General features: G+C 44.5%; 1 protein-coding gene across 1 annotated transcript in view; it reads left to right on the top strand.

Moving 5' to 3' along the window:
• SUPT3H (SPT3 homolog, SAGA and STAGA complex component) overlaps nt 1-22,108 on the top strand; it is a gene marked incomplete at its 3' end in the record, with an annotated part of 341,779 nt that overhangs the window by 286,727 nt on the left and 32,944 nt on the right. The window contains exon 6 of the mRNA XM_018569782.1: nt 5,595-5,734. Within this exon, the coding sequence (XP_018425284.1) occupies nt 5,595-5,734 (140 nt within the window). The remainder of the gene's footprint in view (nt 1-5,594; nt 5,735-22,108) is intronic.

Genomic DNA, 22,108 nt, shown 5'->3' with positions numbered 1-22,108 from the left:
AAAGTGAGTGAAAGAAAACTGTCACACAGTGTCACAGTACGGTACCTGGCTGCAGCTGTCTGGAGCTCTCTGCTCTGATGCCATCCAGGGAGCCACCAGTCAGAAGTTCCCTCACCTCAGCTGACCTCACTTCGACCCCACTGGCCATGCCAGGCTGTGCCTGCTGGGAAATGTAGCTTTCAGCGGCAGCTCTAAGTACCTAAAAGCCGAGGCAAACAGGTGTGTGTGCGCGGGCGTACCGGCGGGCGGAAGATGCGGCACGGTGGTCAGTCCCCCGCCGTGTATGCATCAAAGTTTTTGCGTAACAGCCGAGGCAGACAGGTGTGTAGGGAGCTGAGGCCAGAAAGTTTTTTGCGGTCTTGACATGTTTTATACCTGCCACCTACCACCGAACTAGGTCTTATTTTCGGGGTAGGTATTACAGAAATCCCTGAAGATAGCTCTAGGTCTTACTTTCGGGGTAACACGGTAACATTCTAAGAAGAGGTGAGTAGAGATCTGGATGGAGGGAGGCCGGTGGATGTAGTGTACCTGGATTTTGCAAAGGCATTTGACACAGTACCACATAGACAATTAATACACAAGCTGAGGTCTTTGGGCGTAGATGACATGGTGAGTACATGGTTACAAGAGAACTGGCTACAGGAACGCGTCAAGGGAGTATCTATAAATGGCTCATCTTCAGATTGGTCTGTGCTGGAGAGTGGCGTGCCTCAGGGTTCTGTGCTAGGCCCAATACTGTTTAATATGTTTATTGATGATATTTGGGAGGGTGTTAATAGCCATTTTTCTATGTTTGCAGTTGATTTGGAGGGTAATAGACACGGGATTAGACATTATAACATTACAGGAGGACCTGGATAAAATAGGGGAGTGGGTAACTATTTGACAGGTGAGGTTTAATGTTGAAAAATATATGGGGTTAAAATTTTGGGGTTAAAAATAGGCAAGCAGAATACATATTAATGGGAACTCCACTAGGGAAGTCAGAAATGGAAAAAGATTTGGGGGTCATTGTAGACCACAGATTGAATAATAGCTTGCAATGCCAGGCTGCGGCAAACAAAGCAAGCAGAGTCCTGTCTTGTATTAAAAAGGGAATGTACTGTAGGGACGAAGCAATAATTTGGCCACTTTATAGATAGCTGGTTGGGCCTCATCTGGAGTATGCGGTTCAGTTTTGGTCACCGATCCACAGAAAGGATGTCCTTGAGCTGGAGAGAGTCCAGAGAAGGACAGCTAAACTAATTAAGAGGCTGGAGGACCAAAGCTATGAGACAAGGTTACTAAATTTAAACATTTTCATGCTGCAAGTGAAGAGATTAAGAGGGGACATAATTCTGATGTACAAAATGTTTAGTGGTGATAGCAACATCATCAATAACATTTTTACTGTAAACTCCATAACAAAGACTAGAGGCCACCACCTAAAACTGGTGGAGAAAAGATTTAACCACAAAGGGCGTAGGGGATTCTTTTTAGTTAGAGCGGTTATATTTTGGAACTCTCTTCCACAAGCCGTGGTATCAGCTGAGAGTATTGATTCATTCAAAAATAATTTAGATACCTTCCTCAGGGACCGTAACATACAGGGGTACAGGTACTCTTAAAAACTAGACCACACAGGCACTCTTATCTACACATGTATGCACAGAAACACAAAGGTTGAACTTGATGGACCTGTGTCTTTATTCAACCTCTAATACTATGTAACTATGTAATTGTATTCTCTAAAGCAGGGGTGCCCACAAGGTCGATCGCGATCTACCAGTCGATCGCGTAGCGGTCACTGGTAGATCGCCATGTCCTCTCCTCCCGCCGCTTCTCTGGATCCCCGCTGCTCTCCCCAGCGGGGATCCGAGAAGAAGTGAAGGAACCGGCGGCGGGGGAGGGCGGAGGACGGAGCCGCTGACACAGAACTAATGAAGAGCGGTGAGGAGAGAGAGACGCTCGTCCAGGATCTGACAGCCGGCGCCTCTATCTCCCCTCACTGCTCGTCCGTTCTGTCACAGCGGCTCCGACACCCCCCAATCCTCTGTGCAGGACAAACACTGGAGCGATCTTCTGATCACTCCGGTGTTTGTAAATAACTGGGGACACATAGTACTATGTGTCCACAGTTATAAATGAATTATATAATTGATTTACATCACGTCCCGTTCATTCATGAGTTTCTCAATGGGGAGAAGCACTCTGTACAGAGGCTCCTCCCCATTCAGAAACTGCTTGATAGGAAATATTTTCTGAATGAATGGGAAGCCTCTGTGCTTTCCATTCATTTAGAATAGAGGCTGCAGAAAAAAAGATTGAGGACTATGTGTCCTCAATTTCTTTTTCTATTTTAAAAGGGAAATATCAGGGGGCTTTTTAGACCCCTAATATTTCCCCGAAGCCCCCCCAAGAGTAAAAAAAAATTATTATGAAAATTTAAAATAAATAAAAATAAATAATGAAAATAAAATAAAAAATAGTAAAAAATAAATTTAAAAAACTTTGTTTTTTTTCCTTGCCTCAGGCGCAAAAGGAGCTGGCTACGGCTATGCTCCCGTGGTGCTCGTGCGGCTGCCGGCTGAATGTGTCAGACGCTGCAGATGGAAAGGTGCAGGACACCCCATGTGCAACGTCGGCCACACGAGCACCACGGGAGGACAGGACGCCGGGACCTGTAGGGCGCACTGGAATGTAAGCCGGCCGACTCCCTGCGTTCAGGTGCGGGAGGGGGTGTGGAGCTGTATTGAAGTCAATGGCATCGCCCACATTGCGATCGCCCGCACTCGGAACGCAGGCACATTAGTGCCTGCATTCCGGTCCAGTGCGATCTGCAAAAATAGTGCTCGCAGCATTTTTGCGGATCGCACTGGACTGGAACACAGGCACTAATGCAGGCGATCGCACTGTGGGCGAGGGGCCTGCCTGCGGAGCCTGGCTGCGGTGCCATTGACTTCAATGCACCGCCACGCCCCCTCCCGCCCCTGAATGCAGGTGTTTTTTCGTTGGTAGATCTCAATAAGCTCGTCATTTGAAAAGTAGATCTCCAGACGAAAAATAGTGGGCGCCCCTGCTCTAAAGAGATCCTAAATTGGTTTGTTTTATTTAATTCCTTAGAACTTCCTCTTGGAAGATGCTATAGGAGAATTAAAGGAAAGGTGCACTTATCCTTTTGGCCCCTTTAAACTGACCTAATTGATCCCACCCACCCCCGACACAGATGTATACTTACCAACCCCGTTGTTTTGTTTACATCCTGTGGCAAATGTGTCACAGCACTTTCTATGTTTTAGTAAATGAATCACATTAAGAGCTCATTTACACTAGACACTGCGCTAATCGCACAGTGCCAAAGTGCTGATGCCAGCTTATGGCACTGTGTTCTTTCAGTTCTATGGGCACAGTGGGGTGGGAGGTGGTTGTACCGCATCACATCCTGCTGCTTTGAAAAAAAGTAAAGCATGCCTTACTTTTTTATAGCGCACACCACGTGTTCCTACCACAGGGCCGTGGTGTGAACGCACACCATCCGTGACGAGGCAATTTGCCTTGTCTTGCATTGAGGCTGTGTTGGAAATGGCCAACGCAGATGGTTTGAATAGACCTTTAGAATCTGTAAGTTGCCAAGTAAAAATATCCATCCATATCCCAGCAAGAACGCTACCTATCACAGTAACTGACTAGTAAAAGACTCAGGAGGCGGGTGTAGCTGGTGACCATAGGAAGTTAAGGCTGAGTGCCTATCAGAGTGCCATAGATTTTGGGGCGCTTGGAGGCACCTTTGCAAATGTCTAGTTTTAATGTAGCACCAAGTTCACTGTTCACTTTAATGAGAAATAATATAGAGGTCCAGAGTTTGGGGAACCATCGTTCATTGGCTAAAGAGCATTTTTCTGTCAAGCAGCTTTGGGCATTGTCGGCCGATCACCTATTCACACACTGGCCTATCCACTTGCTTTACCAATCTGCCAGTTAAAAACCATTCATTAAGTAATCCTTCAACAATGCACTTTCATTTTCCTTGCTAGATGTATCTGAATCTTCAGTGTGTCATAGTCCCAACACATATCTTAGTGGTGTCTCCTTCACACACATACAGATGTCCCCCAGAATCCAATGGGTGCTGGAACAACTGGTTGATGGTGCCACAGTATACAGTTTAGATCCTTGGTCCTCAACTGGTGGGTCGTGACCCTGTTTTCAGTGGGTCACCGCATGCCAACCACCTTTGTAGGGAAGAGGCTCCACTGCCTCCCCATAGTGCAGCACTGTCAGTTCTCACACCAAGCAGCCATTTAAAATATACTGCTCGGTGCCGACTGTCAGCTTGAGGTGGGGTGGGGTGATGGGCTGGGGCTATGGCCGCAAGGGAGCTCCATCCATACGTGCATTGCTTACAGCTCCCTTGCGTACCCTGTAGAGGTGCCTGGACTGGAATGACGTCACATTCTGGCTCCTCACAACAAAGTCCAAATCCCATTCGCACTGCCACGATCTCAAAACCACAAGGTATATGTGGTGCCCAGGTGACCACACGGATGGCGCCGTGCAAAACACTAATAGTAAATAAAAGTAATTCACCGGCACACACTTGAAGGGTTTTTAAAGTATTGATATGTTTATTCAATACCCAATGTCACATACTGTCATACGTTGCATACGATGAAAGCCAACGACAGGAATGTCGCTCTGATGAAGGATCCCTGTATGGACCCGAAACGTTAGCACCGTATGACAGTATGTGACATTGGGTATTGAATAAACATATCAATACTTTAAAAACCCTTCAAGTGTGTGCCGGTGATTTACTTTTATTTACATTTTGGCTCCTGGCACCTCTATAGGGCACGCAAGGGAGCTGTACCAGCAATGCACATATGGATGGAGCTCTATCACAGCACAGCAGCCCACATTGGAACCCAGGCTGAGGATCCACTCCAGTTCTCGTAAGGTAGGGAGACTCAGTGGATCTTATGTTTGTTTTTTTTTGAGTGTGTATGTGTGTGAGATTGTGTCTGTAGTTGTGTGTGTCTGTCAGTGTTTTTAAGGGCCCATTAACACTAGTACAGTGCGTCAATTGCACAGTCAAGTGTGATTAACGCGCCTTACACGCAATCGCACCTACCGCACATTCTGATGTGGGAGGTGTGTTGCATTACCCCAAACGTACCTCCCACCCACAGTTCGAACGCCTGCACCGGAACGCATGGGGCCGCAATGCTGTGCGTTCCAGTGCGGTGTACTTGGGTCACCACTAAATGACCAAGGACAAATGTGAGTCCTGAGGTTACACAGGTTGAGAACCACTGGTTTAGAGGATATGTTGTCTGCACATCATTCTGCTTTTGAAAATAATTTTTATTCCTTTATCATGACATATAAGTCCATATAAGTGTTGGGGCCTTGCAGGGCCCCTGTATCAGGCAAAGTGTCCCTTTGTCTGATGAAAGGGCCCTGTAAGGCCCTGAAGCGTTGCATTTCTATGTCATTCTATAGAAATAAAAATGATATTCAGAATGGTGGGCAGACAACATTTCCTCTAAATACTGTTGTGCCAACACAGATACAGCATCATTTATATGTTTCTGCTTTTCTCTTGTGTGCAGAGAAGCTGGCAGCCAACAATAATGCCAATAAACGTCAGAAGCTAGCTCAAGATTTCCTGAACTCCATTGACCAGACCGGGGAGCTGCTGGCCCTGATGGAGGAAGATGAAATTGATGAAGTTAAGCAAGAACGTATGGAGGTACATTCACTTTTCTTTTTTCTAAAGTCTATAAAAATGTACCTTCTCAATGCAGATCTTCTAACCTTTTGACAGGTACCCTTCAGGTGGAACCAAGTGAGCCTGGGAAATGTGGGTCACTGGGGCTGATGTTTTCACCTCTTTGAGATTGAGATTTTAGGCTTCCCGCCTCCTTCTTAGGGCTTTGTTTATTTCATTGAGGTCTAGGGGAATACATGAATGGTAATTGTAGAATGAGGAATACCAATGTTCTAGACCATGATGATATACATTTGTGGCAGTCCTAATCACCCTCCTACCCAAATTGATCAAGCAGCTTCAGCCTCTGGTATTTGTTTATCTCCAGGGGTGCAAGTCTCAATCTTCTGGTCCCGCCTGCGTATTACAGCCCCATAGACTTCTATTGGGCTGTGTCCTGAAGCCTTTTTTTTTGGTTTGTTTATTTGTTCAGTACATGTTGTCAACAAACAAAACTTGTTTTTCCTTGGTAAACACTTTTCTAACCCATTCTTTTTGGAGCAAATGTTTTCAGTACAAGCACGTTTGTCTGCCCCAAGAGGTCTGAGCACCCAGGTCTCTGGAAGTGACACCAACTGCAGAAGACATTTAAACATTAATGGCTTTTGATGGATCTGGACTTGCCCAAAAGATTGACACATCTGTATTTGATCTGCATAGAATTAGCAGCCAAATCCATGGAGCTGTAACGCTTTACAAAGTGATACAATGCTAGAGAAAACAATTAAACTAAATATACAGTGCAGCCGCTAGTAGTAATCCAAATATACACAATATAGACCCCATGGTTACCATTTCTTCCCATTTCCTGGGGTCAGTCCCCGTTTTGAGTGGTCTGTTCCAGGGAAACAAGTGTCTCTGGACTACCCCTGTGCCATGCCACTTTATGTCACTGTATCTTGGGGGGGAAGATGTCTGTACTGTGAGGATTTGGGGGGGAAAGGGGATTTGGGGGCAGTTTGTACTGTAGGTGAATTAGGGAGAGACAGCTCTGTACTAGGAGGAATTTGGGACAGAGAGATCTGTACTGAGGGGGATTTGGGGGGGTGGGGGGGCAGAGGGGGATTTGTACTGGGAGGAGAGGGGCCATTTTTGATTCTTCTGTGCTTGCTGGCCTGTACATTATGTATTCCTATCCCCTACACACTGTGCCCACACAATCCTGAGCCTTGCTCTCTGTGTGTCACATACTCCTGATTCCTGCACACTGACCCCTGCACTTTGCATTGCACACTCCTGGCCTTTGTACTGCATTAGGCATTCCTGACACCTAATGGCACCTTTCCCTTCTGATTGGCATTTGCCATGTCTAAATAAAGAATAAAAAAAGGACAAGGGGACATCAACTGTATATGGATGAACTGCAAATATTGTTAGTACCAGAAGGGGCGTTCCCATATACAATAATAAAAGATGGTATTTTTATGCAGGGATGTAGTCTTTGGTGCTGCATTGTGTCATAAAATGTATTTTCTCCTGAGAGGCAAGCAGAACATTGGATGTACTTTGTTACACAAGAATGCATATTCCATTAGAGAAGGCAAAGGGATACCTTATAGTGGCTAACTGATACCAGCTTTTGAAACAACAGGGTTCTTCAAGTATATTTGGAGAATATATCTTTCAGTGCATCTGAAGAAGAGGTCTAGTGTTCCAAAAGCTTATATTTTTTTGATAACTTTAGTTCGCCGGGATTGGCCAGAGTTGCTTGGAGGCTTTTGTTGTGTCTTCCTTTGGATCACACATGTTGAAGTTTGGGACTGTGAAGGTTGAACGTGATAGATTTGCATGTTATTTTTCCTTCAACCTATACATTTTTTATCTAACCTTATCCCACGCAGCTTCGATAGTTATCTACACACAGAACGCTGTGGAAAGCCAATATTACTGTATGGATGTAGGATTGTAAGCTCCTCTGGAGCAGGGACCGATTTCAATGTTGCTTGAATTTATAACGTGTCTGCACTTAAAATAGTAAATCCATAAAACACGCAGGGCAGTGCTCTATATGCAAAGTATGTATCAAATTCGAATGCCGAAGAATGTCCATAAAACATTTGACAGCCCAGAAATACGCTCAGATCATTACCCGTAACTTTTCATTTATGTATCAATTACCTTGAAAGTGTGCAGTAATCTTGGTTTTGGAAGAGCGCAGATACTTTGTGTTCCACGTTGCTCGGGGCCAGAAACCGTGGCACCCTGTCCAGCACAGACAGTAAACACACACTTTTGACGTCAGCACAGCTTAAACAGGATATGTTTTTGTTGTGGTGTGGTTTCACTTACAAAGAGTTGTACTGTGTCCATGAAGAAGGGTTTTTTTCTGCAAGTAATCACAGTGATTGTTCACCACCTCATTGAGGCCACCTCTGGGCTTGCATTGACTTCATGTTCAGATTGTCCATAGGCTAAGGAACAGTCCTATGTAATCCTCGGGATTGGGCGTAGTGTTCCCCTGGTAAAAGATTTATGTTTTACTTATCCTCAATACTGTAGAGTGCTCCCTATTGGTGACATTATTATGGTATGGCGCTTGGGTTTTACCAATCACATATAGGCAGCCAGGGCTGGATTTACTCTCTGTGCTGCCCCAATGCCAGGTTCCTCAATGCGCCCCCCTGTATGCAGGCTGCATACAAGTGATCTCAGCGCCATCACCGAGATCACTTGTACAAAACAAGCGGCGGCTTCCCCACTGTACAATTAGCCCTGCTTGCCCAAAAGCAGGGCTAAATGTCGAAAACAACTGCATGTCTCGAGGATCGGGAGATAGGAATTCCACACCCCTGCTGCCCATCTACTCCCTGCTGCCCCAAGGCCGGGCCTCGGTTGTGGGAAATCCGGCCCTGTAGGCAGCTAGACCAATAAGTCCATATCAGCTGGCTGCATATGTGTAGTAAGGCATAGCTATCTTTGCCAATACCAGCTTAGCCACCACATACACATGTCCAATGCTGGATCTCTAGGCTGGCAAGGTAGAATAGTTGCATTAGCCGAGTAGCTCATGCAGTGTGCAATACCTGCTACTGTCAGGAACACTGCACACAGCAGATGGCGTCTGCGCATGCGCGCGAGCACGGCGTGACCCGCAGTGTCGGGCCGGGCCGTGCACTTTCGCGTAGACGTCCGTGCGCGTGCGCGCAGCACGTCACGTGCGCGCATCTGCGACGTGTTGTGGCGCCAAACGGGCTATTTAAACTCAGCTCCTCCATGTCTCCAGTGCTGAGTACTCTTTCAGCTTGTGCCTAGTATCCTGTGTCTGTTCCTTGGTTTATTAGTTGTTGGTTTTGACTCCGGCTTGCTCCTGACTCCGCTGACCTTCTGGTATCCTGATCCTGGCTTGTCTAGACGATTCTCCTGCTCCCTGCCTGTTCCTGCATTGCCCGCTTGTTACCAAACCCGGCCTGTGACCCGACCACGAGATTGCCTTATGCCATACAACCTCTCTGCCCGCACGTTGCTGATCCGGTCTGCCTGACTTCGTTTACTCTCTGTCTGCCTCCCTGCTGTGCGTTTATATTATCCCTCACGGCAAGAGACCGTACGAGTTACCCTCTGGTACCGAAGTCCTCATCCAGGCACTCGTGCCCCGCTGTGCCCCAGACTACCTGTCTTCTCTACCAGGCTTTCTGGGACCAGAGTTGCAAGAGAGGGGCCGCCCTCGTCATCTCAAGCTCCATCAGGTACGTGACAGCTACGCACATTGCTATGAATACACACCATAGCATCTGTGGCCAACGGCAGTGTAGTCCAATGCTCTCCAATGCTATAATTATCACCTAAGCTCCGGAGGCGCTTTATCTTCTTACTATGTATTTGAAGCTTTACTGTGGTCAGGTATATGTACATCTTAGATAGCTGTAGACAGAGGTGAAGCTTGGCATACAGAGCAATAGATACAAAACCGGCACTCACAAGGGATCTGTCCACCCAGTACTTTATTTGTAAAAAGGCAGAAATAACAGCAGCAAACAAATGCTTACATGTTTTAGCCACCAATCTGGGCCTTAGTAGTAAGCACCGAGGTACAAAAAGTGGGATTGGAGACAAGGGTAGAGCTGCTGTTTCTAAACTGCCGAAGTTTATCATACCTATGGTAAGTTTTGTAAGTTGCTCAAACCCGGAGGATGCCTTGATACAAGTATTTCAGACAGCATTTTTGTATGTGGTAGAATTCCATGCCTGCCACCAGGGCTCTTGGATTCCTTCAACCTGTTGATGGTTCAAACATCTTCAAAATGCACAGCCACAGATGTTTCACACAGCTTCACTATGAAAAACCAGACTTACCATTTGTCCTATATCGGCACTGATGAAAGAGGATGTCACACTTCCCTGTGCTATGATCCGGCGCCGGGTTTTGCCTCCTGTCCGAGGTGCTCGGCTTCCTGCCAATCCGCTCTGAACCTCAGTGTTAAATGTTCAGTTCATGATCGAGCAACGTGTCTTTACACCCAGTCGGACCCCCTGTGTATCGTTTGCCCTCGAATCCCTGCGGATTGCTACTACCTACGTTGTTCCCTGTGTGTCTCTGGATTCCCTTGTGCTCCCAGTGAGATCCTGCACATCCAGCAAGTGGATTGTTATCATCATCTCCTTCAGTGAGCCCTTGCGCCTGTGCTTATCTGCGTGTCTGTCCTTTTGTGTGGCTGCTTGTTCCACGCAGCTTCACTCTTCAGTGAATCCCGGATTGCTGGGTTGTTGCTGCCTCCTATCACACTATTGTTTGGACTTCTACCTTTGTGACCCTCAGTATCCAGAACCGCAGTCTGTGAATAGGCTTCATCCCTGCCTGCTGTTGTATCCAGCACCTCGGTTTCTAGAACCAGCCTTCTGTGGCGGGTGCAACCAGAGTCTGTGCGGGTGCGCTAGAGGCCTGCAACCTGGAAGGCCTTTCTTAGATCCTGCACCTCCAGTGCTAGCAACGTGTCTTTACACCCAGTCGGACCCCCTGTGTATCGTTTGCCCTCGAATCCCTGCGGATTGCTACTACCTACGTTGTTCCCTGTGTGTCTCTGGATTCCCTTGTGCTCCCAGTGAGATCCTGCACATCCAGCAAGTGGATTGTTATCATCATCTCCTTCAGTGAGCCCTTGCGCCTGTGCTTATCTGCGTGTCTGTCCTTTTGTGTGGCTGCTTGTTCCACGCAGCTTCACTCTTCAGTGAATCCCGGATTGCTGGGTTGTTGCTGCCTCCTATCACACTATTGTTTGGACTTCTACCTTTGTGACCCTCAGTATCCAGAACCGCAGTCTGTGAATAGGCTTCATCCCTGCCTGCTGTTGTATCCAGCACCTCGGTTTCTAGAACCAGCCTTCTGTGGCGGGTGCAACCAGAGTCTGTGCGGGTGCGCTAGAGGCCTGCAACCTGGAAGGCCTTTCTTAGATCCTGCACCTCCAGTGCGACCTTATGAATGCACAGACTTAGTCCCCAAGCTTCCTGTGACTAACATTCCAGACGTCACCCCAGCCAGCGACCCTAACCCGCTCCGCAAGACCCGAAAGCTCACACGCCCCAGACCCCAGATCGTGACAGGGGATTTGCCTTCCCTGAAATGTGTTGGCTCTTTACTGTTTGAATAGAATAAAAATATATATATATATAAATAATAAATACAAATAATGAAAACTATTGCTGCATTTTACTGTTAAAGATCTGATTATCTTCTGATTCTGAGGTTCATCCACCCTCTTAGGTTCACCACTTAAAGTTGCTGATGAATATGAAAATGTACTAAGCCTGGAGGTGTATTTTTGTGCTCATTGGTTATACAGGTTTTAATCATATATTCCACCCTCAGCCCTGGCTCACACCTCTCGGTGCATTTTATATGTTTTACTACCTTAGCAGCTAATCCCTTAAGTGATTTCCACTGTACTTCCAACACTTGGATGTTGCATTACTATAAATCTGCTAAATGCAGAGTTTAGAGCCTTAATACTTCACACAATGGCTTATTTAGGAGCCAGCAGAAGGCAGACTCTTTAATTAAAGCTGGACGTAATTTGTGTGTTTTGGTTGCCAATCCCCATTTCGCTAAAATATCTTTGCTACCTTTTTGGACGGTTTGGAGAACTTGTGTAAAAAAAAAAAAAAAAAGTGAATGCAAGGAGCCTTTCCAAAACCTCAAACTGCCATGTTCAGTGTGGTTCAAAGGCGAAAGACGTGCAGGACTCCCTAATCCATTGCTTATGCTGCATTCACCCCCAGAGCTCGGGACTGGCAAAACCAAAACGTGGTGACATCTCAGCCGTAATCACCCTCTAGGCCTAATACAGCACCTAATGCTTGCTTCACAAGATGACTCGTAAGGGCTGAGCCTGCTTACCTAAAGGCTACTTACGTAAAGAATTATGGAATTATGAATTATGGTCAAAATAAAAAAGGAAATACATGATGCAGGCCACAATTACTGGTTGATCCTACTACTAGATCTCTTATTATTCCTCTTCCTGTAATAGAGTGACAACGCTGTTTGTTCTGCAGTAAATCACAACAGCATTTAGGTACCTGCCACTGCCAATGCTATCAAATAGGGGCTTATTGGCCCCCCTTGTAATAGCAATAAAGTAATAATAAAAAAAAAAGAAAAAGTAAAGTATAATAAATAACATAAAAATAACAAAAATCTATTAAAATTAAAAGCAACGCCACCCTCCACAAGCAAATGCAAGCACCCATATAGGTTGCACACATGTATGTAAACAGTGATTGTAGCACACATTTGGTATCACCAGGGCCGGATTCCCCACAAGGCCACCAAGGCAAGGAGTAGAGGAACGGCACAGCCGTTATTTTTCTACATTTAGCCCTGCTTCAGGCTTAATGTAGCTTTTCGACTGCTGCTGAAGCCCGGTGTGCACCACTTCTTTTACTTCTGAGTTGAGCCTGCGACCATGGAGTGCCTCCTTCCTTTTGTTCTCCGGGTCGTAGTTGTGCACCCATGTCTTGTTGCCAGTGACGATTTTCACCAGAATACTCCAATCTTCTTCATACTATCTGAACTGGTGCACAACCTCAACAGGCTGTACAGACTTTCCTGTATCCTAAGTCATCATGCGCTATGGCAAATTTCCGCCGGTCTCACTCCCTCTGCCCAAAGAATGCACACTACAGAACGTTGTCCTTCGATGGTGCAATCTTGCAGCAGAGCGTCCATGTTTCTGTCCACGTGACTACCACTCTATTAAAGTCTGAGCTATCCAACGGGCTGCATTGCGCAAGCTTCTCTGTTCCAGTTACAGCGTAATTGATAAATTGCCTTTACTTTCTAATTCTCCCTCATACTATAAAGCTATTAATAGTAGCACACGTTGGTGGTGTGTGGAGATAAGCACATCAACATGTAGGGATGCACCGGTACCGGTTTTTCGGTATCGAGTACAGATATTTATTCATGAGAGGTAAAGCGGCTTGGAGAGCGGCTTCTGCCCGGCTGGCCGAGGGACATCTGTGGTAAGGTGATGACTGCTCCTGAGGGTGGATATGGATGTGATGTGAGGGGAATGCGATGTCTGCAGGATGGAGTTTGTGTTACCATATTATCAGATCTGTTTGGCCGGTTCGATTCTGATTGGCTGGGAAGACAGCTTCCCGGCCAATCAGCATCAAGCCGGCTTCCCGGCTCCATGTTCCCTTGTGGCACTGCTGGTCAGAGGAAATCTCCCTCTGACCGGAAGTACTCGGTATCGGTACCAATACTAGTATCGGTATCAGTGCATCCCTACCAACATGATATGAAACGGCCATGCTCTTTAGGTTAGCGGCAACCTGACTGGTTCTCTTTTTATTATAAAGTTTGGAGAGGGGCATGGAAACCTTATACTATGTCATACATAATTACACCCCTGCTCACTTTACATCTGACATTAAAATGACCATAAATCGTATCCATCGGCTCTTTCGTAGTCTTGGTCATTTGATACCAAAGCATCTTGTATGAAGGGCTTCCCGGAGGCTTGTTCCTAAATCCCGTAGCCGGCCTTATTAACGGCATTGCTGATCCTTACATCTGATATTTATAGTCTCTTCATTCATATGCTGCGTTGATGAAGAGAGTCGTAGCTCTTTGATGCCTTACTCGTTAAACCACTTCTCTGATGAATAGATGTTCGTAGCGGAGCCTGGTAGCCTACTACATCCCTTTTGGCTTCCTCTGCCAACTGCTAAACATGCTTGATTAAGCGTATTTGGGTAAAGATCCAAAACTATAGAGCAATCAGTACCGCAGCACATTGTACATCAGACATACTACAGTAAATACTGCATATTACACCCCGAGGCTCAGCTCTTTTTCTGCATGAAGTTCAGAAACCCCATACATTCTGTCTATTTATTTTTTTATGCTATTAGGTGAAATAATCCATAATGTGTCATTAGCAATATAAATCAAACAAAAGCTCCACGGATTTGCTGAAACGCTCTTTAAATCTAACTGCCGCGTCCTATAAAATATAAGCGGACTGCCGAGAATCTCCGAGGGGAAAATGTCTCATTATTTCAGGTCTTGTATTTCAAGCTGAGATTTATAAACTGCGAGAGATCGCTATATAGAAACAAAAAGACGTTTGTGCTTTTAGAACTTTGTAATATATTGTTCGCCGTTGAATTCAGGACCTTTTGCATGGTCCTCGAAGAAGAAAAAAAAAATAGATGCCTTTTGAAAGGCGTTTTGGCTCAGCAATAATCTGTCACCCGGATCGGCAAAAGGCCTGTAATATATACCCTGTTTCGCTGAAAATAAGACCTACCCCGAAAATAAGACCTAGTACTATTTATGGGAATTGCTCAAATATAAGACCTACCCCGAAAATAAGACCTAGTTGTGACCATTACTAGGGCCGGTGGTGGCATAGGGGGGAACTTGAAGAGCCGCGGGAGAGGCAGGAGAGAATCAGCGGTGTCAATGAAGCCAGCGCTAGAGGAAGCGAGGCGGCACCGGAGGGAGCAGAGCCGCATAAGCCAATGCCTCCTCTATAGCGCCGGCTCCTGTCACAGGCGGAGTGATACCAAATGCAGGGGAGCCTGTGAGGAATAATAGTAAAAGCACGCTTCGCTCATTCTGGCCAGCAATTGGTTACCATATTGCTCTTGAAAAGGTACGGCACCCCTGATTGACCTGATCACCATATTTTTTTACATGAATACATGTAGACTTTTCTACATGAATAAGTATGGGTTGTTGTACATAAAAATAAATAAAAATAAATAAGACCTACCCCAAAAATAAGACCTAGTGTGTTTTTTTGAGCCAAAAAAAATATAAGACACTGTCTTATTTTCGGGGGAAACACGGTGTATGAAGGTATGTAGCTTGCTGTTGTTGTGCAGAAGGTGTAGCGGTGATTTGCGTCTCATGTCTCCAGAAAACAAAAGTTTTATGTTGCCAAAGTTCAATGCGTGGTTGTTTCCATACAGAAGCTAATGTTTGTCACGGTAGATCTGTAACAATCAGTTAAGATTTATTTATAGACTTCATAATAACCTTCATTTTTTTATTTTTTTTTTGAGGAAAAAATGACCAGTAAATCTAGTGTGATAAAACCCAATCATTAGAGGAAATGTCCACCTTTTGAAACAATTTAAAAAAAACTCATCCACATTGATAAAAATAAAACATTTGCATTGATTACATTTTTGCAGTGAAGCCTGCAGAGTATTGCACAATCAGTGCAATTGCTTGGCTCCTGCATGATTTACATCACAGCCCAAGGTCCGTATGGGGTTACAGCCTTTTTGTCATGGGGCTGGAGGAAGGAAACAATGGACTACAAGTGTGGTGACATCACCATCCTTGTAACGGCATTTCTGTGCCATGGTGGCAAATGTAGTCTTACCATTTACAGAATTTGTGAATGGATGACGCAGCTTTGTGGGTGGAACAATGCGCAATGTCTGAAATTCAAAAGGGCACTTCAGGGATAAGTGCAGGGCTATTCAGGTAAGTGGATGGTGGTTTGAGGGTGTGAGGTTGAGAAATGTGACCATGTATCCTACCTCAACCTAACCACTCAACCATCATGTTCTCAAACTATTCATCCCCACACAGCTACCTCCTCATGTATCACTTCCCCCTCCCTTTTAGATTTTAAGTCCTCGGGGGCAGGGCCATCCTTACCATCTTGTCTTGAATTGTATTGTGATTGTAATGTCTTCCTTATATTGTAAAGCCCTTAGCAAACTGTTGGCGCTATATAAATCCTGTATAATAATAATGTTTCCTGGGTGTAACATAAAATATGTTTAGAAAGGTGAAGTAAACCTTTGAATCACATATAAGCTTTGATAAGTTTATGCATTCACAAATAATTTTCAGTCTTTTTAAATCTGCAGTGTGCATTAACATAATACCTGGAGGTCCTGCTTTGAACACTTCCCATTGTGACGTGACAACCCCTGTCTTCCAGTTGTACTCCTGTATGGTTACGCTGTCACGTGATTTGAACACTTCCCATTGTGACGTGACAACCCCTGTCTTCCAGTTGTACTCCTGTATGGTTACGCTGTCACGTGATTTGAACACTTCCCATTGTGACGTGACAACCCCTGTCTTCCAGTTGTACTCCTGTATGGTTACGCTGTCACGTGATTGTGGTGGAGGTTATAAGCAGCAATGTCAATGCTCATTGAGTGGGTACATCCCACTGTGGGCCCATCAGTGGGCCCTGTGGGCCCTTCCCATCTGTAAGGCCACCCTGGGCAATGACATGCAGAGCCATCTCTGTCATTTCCGTCCTATACATTATATTTTCCAATGTCTCTTCCATTTTTCCATTCTACACTAATCCAACAATTGCACACAGTAGGTATGAGCACATACCGTACCCTCACTCTGATATTATGTGGCACCTTCTAATGTCAGGAGAAAACCCGTAAAGTTGGAGCTCTTAATCTTCCTGTTTGTTTTGGCGGTTAACCTTTTATATGGACCTTGAGTAGTCAAGGTCAGCATAACAGCCAGAGAACTAGTATTTCTGAAGTCAGATTCAGCAGTGGCACCCTCTATACTTCCTTCATTCATGCTTTCCTTGATGTCTACTACTAGACTTGCTTGTGCTTTGTCTTCCACAAATGTGGAGGGCTGTTCTAGTTCACTCGTCAGAGGCTCTACCTTGATCGACCTGCCTATGGATTTGTCTTGTGATGAAGGAAATTTGCACCCCTGGCTTTCCACTATTTGAAGAATTTCTGCGCAGATGACAGTAAGTCAACTGATGCAAGGGGGTCTTTCCAAGACATTTAAATGTTTCCCCTTAAACCACTCGACTGTTGCTTTAGCTTAGGGTCATTGTCCTGCTGGAAGGTAAACCTCTGTTCCAGTCTCAAATCTCTGGCAGTCTGAAACAGGTTTCCCTCAAAAATTTCCATGTATTTAGTGCCATCCATCAATCCTTCAGTCCTGACTAGTTTGCCAGTCCCTTCCGATGACAAACATGGTGTTCTGGGGGTGATGAGAGGTTTTGGGTTTGCACCAGAAAAAAAGTCTCTTGTGACCATAGTACCTTCTTCCATGTGTTTGGGGAGTCTCCCACATGCCTTTTCATGAACAACAAACATGTTTGCTTATTTGTTTCTGTACGCAATAAGAAATGGCTTTTTTTCTGGCCACTTTTCCATGAAGGCCAGCTCTGTGGAGTGTACAGCTTAAAGTGGTCCATTGAATAGATACTCCAATCTCCTCTGTGGAGCTTTGTCGCTCCCTGAGGGTTACCTTTGGTCTCTTTGTTGCCTCTCTGATTAATGCCCTCCTTGCCTGGTCCTTGAGTAAGTTTGTTGCTATATTCTTTACATTTTTTAATAAAGGATTTAATGGTGCTCAATTACTCCAAAATGTGAAATATTTTTTTATAACCCAACCCTGATCTGTACTTCTCCATAACTTTATCCCTGACCTGTTTGGAGAGCTCCTTGGCCTTCATGGTGCCACTTGCTCAGTTGTGTTGCAGACTCTGTGGCCTTCCAGAACAGGTGTATATATACTGAGGTCATGTGACACTTAGATTGCACACATATGGTATTTATTTAACTAATTATGTGACTTATGAAGGTAATAGTGTGCACCAGATCTTATGTACGGGCTTCATAGCAAAGAGGTTGAATAGATATACACGCACCACTTGTTTTTTAATACTTTTTTGAAAACAGGTTATTTTATTGATTTCACTTCACCATTTTGGACTGTTTTGTGTATGTCCACTAGATGTAATCCAAGTAAAAATCCATTTTAATTCCAGGTGGTAACAAAATAGGAAAAATGCCAAGGAGGGTGAATATTTTTTCAAGCCACTGTACTAACCTATTACAAACATTCAGCAAGTAAAATCAGAACTCAGGATCTGCATACTTCATTTTGGATTATTGGCTCAGGAAAATTTTTAAGCCAAGGAAACAGCAAGATGGGGATCAGTGAAGAATGAAGGTGAGTGTGTTGTGTCTTTATTATAGAGGATGTTCGCTTAAAAAGTGGTAAAATTTTAACTAAATATTTTCATTGAATAATAGTTGATTTGGTTGTGCTTAAACAATCATTACTAGCGAACATTACTACGTTGTTTATGTACTGATAATTTCAAAGAGGAGTTATTAATACGATCGGCGGCTCCATAGCCCGCCAATTGTCTATATGTGCTATTTTTTTCGCAATCCCGGGATCTGCTGCCCCATCTGCGGCCCGGGACCGGCTCGGAGGGCGTCAGGAGGAAGTGGACGGGAGATCCTAAAAAGGGTATAAAATTAATTTCAGTACAGCGCTGCATGACGGAATAAATGTCAGTCAAAGTACCGCAGCGCTGAATACTGAAAAATGGCCTGGATGGGAAGGGGGTTTAACACCGCGGATGTCAACTGGTTAAAGAAGTAATTTTTGGTAAAAACTACATTGATTTTACGTTAAAGTAATCTTTTGTTTGAGCCCAGGCATCAGCTTATACTCACCTTCCACAGGAAACCCTGTGTACGTTTGAAGTCGATCCTCATCGCTTACACAAGGCGAGAGAATAGAATAGCAGATGTCCTAGGCACGACATATGGAAGCTGCACTGCTAAGATCATTTTATTAAAGGAGAACTATGGGGTTAAGGCTTTTCCACATAGTTCTCCTTAGGGTAATGGGAGGACACAAACTAGCGTCCTCCTGTCATCCTAGGCTCAGTATACCGCTGTAGCTCGCGGTATACTGAGACGCAGCACCTGAAGCGGATTCTGACAATTCTGTCTGGATCCGCCCAGCTGCGTGACTGACAGCTGGCTCTGCCTATCTAGAGACAGAGCCAGGTGTACCCTCCCCCGTCCATTCCGCCAGTCACCGCTGGCGGATCAGGGAGAGGGGAATCCAGCCCCTCCCCTGTCACGGCAGAGAGCCGTGACAGGATCGAGAGGTGAGCGAACGCCGGTATGTGATCGCTCACCTCCCAATCTACTGAGCCGACCTGTGACAGTCTCATTGTCACAGGTCGGCTAGAACTATGAGGTGAGTGAAAAGCACTCACCTCATAGTTCTCCTTTAATGTTTATAACTGGCATTGATATCAAAGCATCCCTATGCACTGTGTTTTAAGTGGATCCCCAGCAATATTTTTACTTAGAGTTGAGAAGAGTTGCAACTTATTATCTATATCATCGCTGGAAATGTTTGTGATGTCAGGAGGTCAGGGAAATATACCCAACAAGAACACTTGAATTGGTTTTATAGCATTAGTTATATATATTTTCCTGGACTTCATGGTATTAGTGATACAAGATATTCCCACTGCACGCCTTACTGGAATTGACCTCGTTTGCAGATAAGTTTCTATAGCACCTGTATTTGAAGATGTCACCAACACAGCTTGAAGCTTTTTAATGAAGGCCACAATTTCATCCAAAGTGGAGCTCCAGCCTTTTTTTGTACTTGTATATTGTTGAGAAGAGTTGCAATTTGTGCTTTATTACTATCTGTATCATCACTGGAAATATTTGTGATGTCAGCATGACAGCAGGTCAGGGAAATATACCCAACAAGAACACTTGATTGGTTTTATAAGATCAGTCATTTTTGTTTTTCATGGACTTCATTATATTAATGGTACAAGATATTCCAACTGCACACCTTACTGGAGTTGCTATAGCACCTGTTGATTGATTTTGCATGTGAAGATAGGCCACTAACACAGCCTGCAGCTTTTTTAATGAAGGCCATAATTTAATTTTGCAGGGGCCTTCGTCAGGGTTTTGTGATACGTGAGCCCGATGACGTGGTTCTGTGGAGCTCCAAAACATTATATGATTGCTTTTATACAAGGTGTGCTCCTACATGGGTATTGATTGTAACACATGTATGTGTTCGTTAAACTTTATTGCATTAAGTCAAATCGTGCATTCAAATGAAACACCCAATAATTTACTTTGAAACGTTCCTGTCCACTGTGTGGACATCAATACTTTTTTTTTTTCTTCTTGTGAATGATCAGGTCTATGGGTGACTACAGACATAGAAGAACCTCGGGCCACTCCGTCAGGTTGCTCAGCTGTCTTCTCTCTGCAGGCCCGTCTTGTCTTCTCCTAGTATCCTCCTAGCATTCTCACACTTCTTGTCTGCTGTATACAACCAGTTGCTTTTCATGTTATACCTGTATCCAAATATCTGCATTGTGTAAAAAAAAAAAAGTAAAATAAATCTAAACATGAACCAGCCTTTTCAGAGATGTGTATAGTTTCCAGATTGCTTTTCATAAATCCTTTCCATTCTGCTAAAACACTGACTTGACTTTCTTCCTAATTCTCCTTTCTTGTTCAGCATTTGCAAAATAATTGTACGTTCGGTTTGTGTGCTGTGTAACATGTCTGTTATTAGGAAGGTTAATTTTCCATGACTAACCTTTCACTGTGACTAAGCAGGGATTTTCCCCACCATTCACCGCGGACATTATTCCAGGCGATCACTAACTGGCACAGCCGCTCGCCTGTGTTGGTGGTCAGGGAGGCAGCAGACCTCGAAAACAGATGCATGGAATTTAACGAGTATGTCTGGCTCATTGAGAGTCTCCTATGCCCTGGATCATTCATATTTTCTCTCTTCAGAAAGTGGCACAGAGCCTTCACAAATCCTGTTTAATATGCATTTTTCTTGAATACATACTAAATAAATATACGTCCCTTCAACCGCACACTAACCCTGTATGTCAGTCTATTCCTGTTGTGCATTCTGCTATCATACCTCCATAGGTGCATAACAATGATACATGCTTTTTTTATTTTTAAAATGGATAAAACTTCCAAATAAATATCGGATGGATGCATCTGTAAGATACTGAGAATGCAACCGGGTGCTGGGACAATATGCTTGTGCAGAAATGACATCATCAGTGGCTGCCTATTGGTCAACAAGGGACGAGAAGACCCTGGAGATGAAACAAGCAGAGAAGAAAGCAGCGGCAGGGGATGGAGCTCGGTGCTGATAGGGATCGCGGAGCTGTCAACGCCAGAGGAGGGCAGACCTAGAGGTGCCATAATGTGCAACGATGCTTTGCATACTTGATCATTATGTCTACCCTTAGTAATGCTGCATTTATGCTTTAACGCTTTCGCTGCCAAGCCCTCCGAAACATTTTTCAATTCAGCTGGCCAACGCCCTTTTGGCAATTTCTCCCATTGATTTGATTTTCAACCGCTGCGTTGCTAGCGTTTTTAAAAGATCCCCCAAACCATATATTTTCTGAAAGCGCAGGCCGGTAGAATAAAAAGATGGTGATACTAAATTTGTAGGCCGTGCGATAATTGCGCAAATGTTTCTCAAATTAATATTAAACCGAAAAAAATACACAATTCAATTGATAAAGCACACTAAAATCAGTATCAGCGCACAAAAAAAAATATTTTCTGACAATCTAAAAGATAAAACTGTATTGAGTTAATAAATAACAAATATTTGCAAATTTGTAATTGCGCCTTTTTGCGAAAAGGTAACAAAATTACGGTACGCAAAACTGTAAAAACACGACTTATGTTAAAATGTTTTCTTACGCTGTGTTGGTGTTGTGATAAAATGATGCAGGCGTATATTTAATTACAACACAAGGTATCACAACGCACGGCAATGCATCACAAAGCTTTGCCATGCGCTGCCACAGTTAATTTCATGTTTTTTTTAACCCTTTCGCTGCCAAGGACGAGCTAAAAAAGTGCTTCCAGCTGGCCAGCTCAGTACGTCGTACGGACCTGGCATTTACAGCTCTACTATAAGCTGATGGTTGCTTTAGCGACCATCAGCTTATAGTAGAACTGTTCAGCAGACTGTCCCCTTTAAATTAATAGCTGTCATCAGCGGCTCACAAGCCGCTGATGACCGCTAATTTTAAAAATACCGGGCGCCCCCCC

This window comes from Nanorana parkeri, unplaced genomic scaffold (assembly GCF_000935625.1).
Source record: "Nanorana parkeri isolate BGI_ZX_2015 unplaced genomic scaffold, ASM93562v1 scaffold1396, whole genome shotgun sequence".
Classification (NCBI taxonomy): Eukaryota; Metazoa; Chordata; class Amphibia; order Anura; family Dicroglossidae; genus Nanorana; species Nanorana parkeri.
Note: the sequence above shows the minus strand (reverse complement) of the source record. Positions and strands in the feature narration are given on the sequence as shown.